Here is a 6,869-nt window from a genome sequence, read left to right as displayed (position 1 = left end):
CAATTCCTCAAATGAACAAATGAAACATCAAATTAGTCCGCCTGAGGGCCTCATTTTTTGTACTTCTACATTATAACTAGTTATTGAACTAGGTGCACGATCTGAAAGCCATTTGTGGGGAGAAGGAATTCATTGCTGTCTCTCCATCAATAATCCTTGGCAGTGAACTATTGGAACCAGTCAAACGCGAGGGGTGAAACGCGGGTCAGGCTGTCTAACTAATATTAAAATGCGTCCACCAGAGCGCATGGGGCGAGAGGGAGTATGTGGTGTGCGTGCTGCTCTTTCACACTGGTTGGGCGCATAACAAACAGCATGTACTTAGATGAGCATATGACAAAGCCAAATGAACACGAGGTAGATCTTTTTCTTGCTTTTTTTTTGTTTGTTTCTTCTACAGTTCACTAGAATGCTCCGTTATCCAATAAAAAAAATCAATTAAATTGATGCCCAGAGTGCATGCGGAGAAATATGTAGATGAAGATGTTTTTTGACAGTGTTTGAAGTCCCCTGTGCATCTCCACCGTAATCAATTCCATTGATTCACAATCTGAGCATGTTTGCTGTTTTTAATAACCCCGAAACAGGTCACATGTCTGATATTGCATTTTTCATCCGAGGCTTTTCTCATTAGCTTCCAGAGTGGCAGGAAGAAAGGTTACCGAGCGGTCACTATGGTAATAGCAAGCAGAAGAAATGGTTGGGAACAATAGAAACTTATTTTTCATCTGTGCTGTCACGCCGTCCCTTTGTATCCGCCGTGTTTGTGACTGAATATTCATATAAGGAGGTACCTCAAAGGCAGAGGTTGAATGTGGAGAAAGAGACCCTCTCTGTCCTCTGCACACGACGCGTTTGTGTGTGTGTGTGTGTGTGTGTGTGTGTGTGTGTGTGTGTGTGTGTGTGTGTGTGTGTGTGTGTGTGTGTGTGTGTGTGTGTGTGTGTGTGTGTGTGTGTGTGTGTGTGTGTGTGTGTGTGTGTGTGTTTGTGTGTGTGTGTGTGCAGGCTTAGGCTATGTGTGTGTGCACGGGTATATATTTTACGTTCAAGTGTTATTTTCTGCCGTTTGTAAATGTATTTATAGCAGTGAACTGGTTCGTGTTAGCCGCTTCCTGATGCTGGATAAACAGCAATCCGTTTTTTTTTTTTTTGTTTTTTTTTACGCACGCTCGTCTTGCAGCCTCCATCTGTGCTGTGCTCTCAAATGCATGCCAGCCCGATTTCAGACACGATGACCCGCTTGCACAGATACTTGCCTGACAGATCAACTTCTCAGAGTCTAACCTAAAACACATTAGTTGTCTATATGTACCCTGTAGAACCGAATTTGTGTGACGTACGAACAATCGCAAATACGTCTCTACAGGAATACATGGGCAACTGAAATACCACGCCTGCCGATGGATTAGTCCGCATCTGCTCCTCTTCACGCCTCTCTGGCCTCTTTTTGTTCTCATCTTCTTCTTCTTCTTCCTGCTTTTGCATATACAAGCATCAGTGATGATGCATACAGCCTCCATCCAGGCACTAGCAATTGCAATAACACTGTCACAAAGTGTATTCATAGTCCAGACAGCCATAGATTGTGTAGGCCACAGAGAGCGAAGCCATGTATGCAGTGTGTGCGGCTACTACTGTGTCAGACCCTGTAAAACACGTTAGGAACCAGGGGTCGTTTAAAAGTGACTGATTTACGGCTTTTATTGCTCTATAAAAGGCCTCTAACATCCTCGCTAGGGGTAATAGAAATGTCGTGCGCATTCTTTACAAACAGTGCAGCCAGAAATATGATATGCAATTTCATGTCCTTTTTAAGCATATTATGTAATTATTGCTGTGAAAATAGATCCCTTAACTTACATTGTGCTGGAGCTGAGCAGGATGTTGCCTAGTTGGCTGCACTGTTCCTTCAAGAAGCAGCTTAGAAGGGATTTTATTTTATTAGAATTTCTATTATTTGGATTACTCTGCAATTAGATGTGTTAGGATGAAAGGGTAGAAATCTGCTGTGCATGCTGCTGCTAATCTATTAGGGAGTTCTCTTCCCTCTCTTTGCTTACAGCTTACTCTGAGGTAACAGAACATGACAAGTTTATACAGCCAGGCAGTATCAGTTTACAATATAACAGCAGACCACCAGCAGCATGGCTCACGGTTCACTTAGGATCGGTGTGGAACATGTGGAGGCTGGGTTTCCAAACAGCAGCTGGGCTGAACTAGTATGTAAATACTTTAAATTCTTCATATTTATATAGTTGGGCTTATAGTTGAAAGCATCAATGGGGGTGTGAACATGCTTGTACACAAATATGTCACATTTATCTCTGTGCATTTTTGACTATGTTGCCTCATTCAAAGGCCTCCTCAGCATCTTCTTGGAGAAAATTTGCACTGTAGCTGCTTTATGGTGTCTCATCTGTCTGTCTGTGAGATACTGTTTATTCACTTGCTGTCCTTAGCGCTTTAATTTTTAGACAAGGCAAAGCTTGCAACGTGTCTAACAGATAAGAGCTTTCAGTGCTGTAAAACCACAGTCACAAGGACCAACAGCCAGGGCAGTTATTTTTTGTCAAAGCGTGAAAAGCTAAAGATCACGGGTTTAATTTCTGATGACAAGCACCTTTGAGGGCTGTCATGCATGCAGAAGGGACGCCCAGTGAGTCACCAGGATGTGAAGGTGCTCAGCTGCTCCTGAATGCAAGTTTCTGGTCTGCAATAATCAAATTTAGCCTAACTTTGATTTGACATAATACCTGTGTCCTGCAGTTTGAGTTATCGCCTTGTAATGTTCAGATATTCTCTATTCTGTGGCATCAGAATGAATTGGTTTGTGTCCTCATAATGATGCTGCTCTGCAAATTTGCTCCACAGTGATGCTCTTCTGTGACTTCACTCCAGTAGTATTCTCCCTGTGGCCTGCTGGATTCTTCACTGCTGTTGGGAAGGTGTCAGTGCTTTTGTTGGATGATAGTTGCATCTTTTAAGCGTAGAGGTTAAAGGTTAAATGCATTTAGGCTTGTCGGCTTTTTATTTTTGTACCACAGAGCAGGAACAACATTTTTTTTCTCATATCCTGTTCTTTTTAAATTTTTTTATTGTTGAGCAGCTTTAGCTTCAGCAGATTTGTGCTTGCTGTGACATTCAAAGAATCCATATCTAAATCAGCCTCATCTTTAATCCTCACCGATTTTCAATTAAAATTTAATTGCCCAGTCTTTTAATAAATAGCCTGAATGCCTTAATAAAATATACCTCATCATTAGTAAACTCAGGTCTATTTCCAAAACACAACCACACCTCCAGATTCTCTCACCTCTCTGGTGCTCTGTGACATTTTAGAGCCACAACCTCCTGTAAATATTAGTGCTGGGATGGCTTTTAGGAATTATATTTTGCAAAAGCAATGCAGCTCTAATTGTTGAGTGCATTCATGGACAGTCAAGTGTTTCGCTCCTGAAGATGCTGTTTCATAAATTAGCAGATAACCTTTATATAACTAACAAAAAATGATTGGTTTGCTATTGTTGTGCCTTATCCTTGGCAAACCACCTATTGTCCCTTTGAATAATTGAGACCGGTGTATTTTGCCTGTTTTATTTTTTCCTTGGTCAGCAACTAGCTACTAGTTTTGTCCCCAAGATCAATTGCCTTGGTAACACAACCAGAGAGAGAGGGAAGGAGGGAGGAGGGGGGAGGACGAGAGAGAGAGAGAGAGAGAGGGAGGGAGAGAGAGAGAAAGAGAGAGAGAGAGAGATTTGTGCCCACAATGGCGACTGTAGGTATGCTAAATACCTCTGGTTCCTTATCCGGGAACTACCTCTTACTCTGCTATTGGGCCACTGGGTCACGTGGTAAAAGTAACTTTACAGGGCTGCTCGCAAGTAGGAGGGCTTTATGGAGCAGAAAAACGACAAAGCTAGAAAAATTATTTTCCACTCCAGAAATTAATGATCATGAGCTCGTATTTGATGGAGTCTAACTACATTGATCCGAAATTTCCTCCATGCGAGGAATATTCGCAAAATAACTACATCCCTGAGCATAGTCCAGAATATTACAGCCGCGCAAGGGACTCTGGCTACCAGCATCACCACCAGGAGTTATATCCTCCGCGGGCGAGCTACCAAGAGCGCCAGTATAACTGTGCAAGCATCCCCGAACCAGACACGCCAAGGGGACATGGAATACCCCATTCTGCGCACCTACTGACAGGGAAAGGGCAGCCTGCTTCATGTGAAACCCCACAGTTGTCCATGTCCCCCGCCACCCCACCGGCCGCAACCTCCGCCTGCAACCAAGCTACCCCGGAGCATCCAAACAGCACAGCCTCCTCCAAACAGCCTGTGGTGTACCCATGGATGAAGAAAATTCACGTCAGCACTGGTAGGCAACTTGTGTGTTTATGTTCCCTGCACTCCTCATGCTCCTCTCTCCCCTTTTTTCCCTCCCTTTATCAGTCCCTCTGACTCCCATCTCGTTGCCAGCCCCTGCTCCGATAGCAGGGAAGCCTTTGAAATGGCACAATTGAGGCGGATTTACGACTCGGCATTGGTAATTACACCCACCATAAATTTTATAGCCGAGGTATACTCAGGGCAGCCGTATCACCATGTGGCTTCTGCTGTTATGTATTGCGCGATAGAGAGAGGGGGAGAAATGAATAAGAAGAAGAAGGGGGGAAAAACTGAGCTTTGTAATCTTGCATTAATAATTTAGCTCATAGTTGGATGTGAGTGTCCTCTCATTACACTGAGAAGTTCTTAACTCCCCATTTAAATTTCTCAAACAGCTAAACATTCATATCCAATAAATCTTTCCAGCCATATCTCAGTTGAGGCCATTCTTGTTTACCCCTCCTTTCCTCCACTCTCTGTCTCCCCTTTCTCTCTCCACTTCTCCTCTTTCCAGTGAACTCTGGTTACAATGGGACGGAGCCCAAGCGGTCTAGGACAGCATACACCCGGCAGCAAGTCTTAGAATTGGAGAAGGAATTCCACTATAACCGATATTTAACTCGGCGGAGGCGCATCGAGATCGCACACACCCTGGTTCTCTCCGAGCGACAGATTAAAATCTGGTTTCAAAACCGCAGAATGAAATGGAAAAAGGATCACAGGCTGCCGAACACCAAAGTGAGATCCTCCTCTTCCTCCTCCGGGTCCAACACAAGCTCAGCAGCCGGCGCTGTTGCCGCTGCCTCGGCCACTAACACTGGGGCCCCCGACGAACTCACCGGAGCACAGCATGGCGAGGATATTACCAGGTTATAAAAAACAAAAACAAGAAAATCCACGAACCATGATCGGGGGTAGAAAAAGGACTGGTTATTTATAGAACAATTATATATTTTGTTTTCGTAGCTATCTTGTGCGGTTTCCTTTAAGTCCAAAGTTATATAAAATGCATGTTATATAGCATGGATTACTGCGAATACCGATGGATTATTTTTACGTGACACAGGGTTTAATTTATTTGAAGTTCAATTAAAATGATGTTTTTTATTAAAAAATGTTTTGAATGAAGGAAGAAAAAGTAGAAAAAATATACATTTTATCAAAAAAAATTGTTATTGTGGGCCATTCTTTTGCTCTGCTGCCCAATAAGGTGAAATGCACAATCTATTTATTTCAAACAACACTGGAAGGAAATCACTATAATAATAGTTATTTTTGGTATAAAAAAATAAGGCTGGAACACACCATTGGTCTTGAACTTGTATGTTTAGGATAATAATGTGTGGATTACCTCGTGTATTTCAGAAAGCAGGATTTTTTGATTTTACAATTTAGTTTTGTGGTGTTGATGTTGTGTTTAGACCGTTAAAAAGCAGATTATTGTGAAATGCAATAAACGGAGTTTAGTGTACTTGTGCTAATCATATTGGTCAATAAAACAGTGAGTGTCTACTAGTTTTATATACGTTTGGTCGAAGTTCATTTTTAGGAATAAGACGAGGTGTGTAGATAGGAGGGTGTGAATATTCTAACACTGTGTTTTCAGACTGTGCTTATTAATCCTGCAGCTCCTTTTTTTGGGCGTCTTTAAATTAGCAATGTGTACAGACACCGTGTGTGTGTGAGAGAGAGAGAGAGAGGTGTGTGTGTGTGTGTGTTAAAGCCTCTCTCATGATGGACTGAAGTTATTTCTAAAATATGAAAATGAAATAGTTTGCGCTGTGCATTACGTGCAACCTCATCAGTCTGAAGGGCATTCAATTAACGCTGCAGACAAGCCACTGAGGCCCTCCAGTCCACACTGCACTGCCTCACAGTGCCACAAACGAAGCTCTCTGCTTCCCCCGTCCTGACTTGAACACAAAAAAGATGCATGCAATTCATTTCGAGTACAATGTGTTAGAGATGCTAGATTGTTGTGGAGATTTTTATTTGTAACATAAACTAGTCGCCCTGCTTTTTTCTATCTAGACTCCATGCGACTTTAAGATTTCCGAATGTAAAATAAATTTTAAGAAAATCCAAAATAAAGTCGTGACCTGCAGATAGATTGACTGTAATGCGTCTTCGTTAAATATCACAGTTGAACATGGGTGATGGAGTAAACCTAAAGCAGCTGACCTTTTGTTCCTGTGCCCTCGCCAGAAGGAGGAGGAATGCTGATGTTTTCTTGTGTGTTCACTCTTTTGACTTTTGCTTGTGTAAACACTTTAGCACATTTGCCTCCTGTGTCCCCAGTGGGCAGTTCGCCTGCATGTAGTTGTGCAGCAGCAGGAAGAGAGAAATATATAAAAAAAACAACCTATGATTTCAAAAAACGGCGCTGTAGTGCGTCTCTGTGCAACGTCATCGTGCGCCTTTCTTCTGGCAGGAGGACCAACAACACACTGCAGGACTGTTTACGACCTGCTGGAC

General features: G+C 42.6%; 1 protein-coding gene across 1 annotated transcript; it reads left to right on the top strand.

The window, feature by feature from the left end:
• Positions 1 to 842: 842 nt before the first annotated feature.
• On the top strand, positions 843 to 6,504 carry hoxc4a (homeobox C4a). Its single transcript, XM_023289676.3, has 2 exons — positions 843 to 4,383; positions 4,909 to 6,504. Exons 1-2 carry the CDS (start codon positions 3,948 to 3,950, stop codon positions 5,268 to 5,270), a joined length of 798 nt encoding a protein of 265 aa, XP_023145444.1. The 5' UTR covers positions 843 to 3,947; the 3' UTR covers positions 5,271 to 6,504.
• The last annotated feature ends 365 nt before the right edge of the window (positions 6,505 to 6,869 follow it).

Source organism: Amphiprion ocellaris, chromosome 8, assembly GCF_022539595.1.
Source record: "Amphiprion ocellaris isolate individual 3 ecotype Okinawa chromosome 8, ASM2253959v1, whole genome shotgun sequence".
Lineage (NCBI taxonomy): Eukaryota > Metazoa > Chordata > Actinopteri > Pomacentridae > Amphiprion > Amphiprion ocellaris.
The sequence above is the reverse complement of the archived record's forward strand: the minus strand, read 5'-3'. Positions and strand labels throughout refer to the sequence as shown.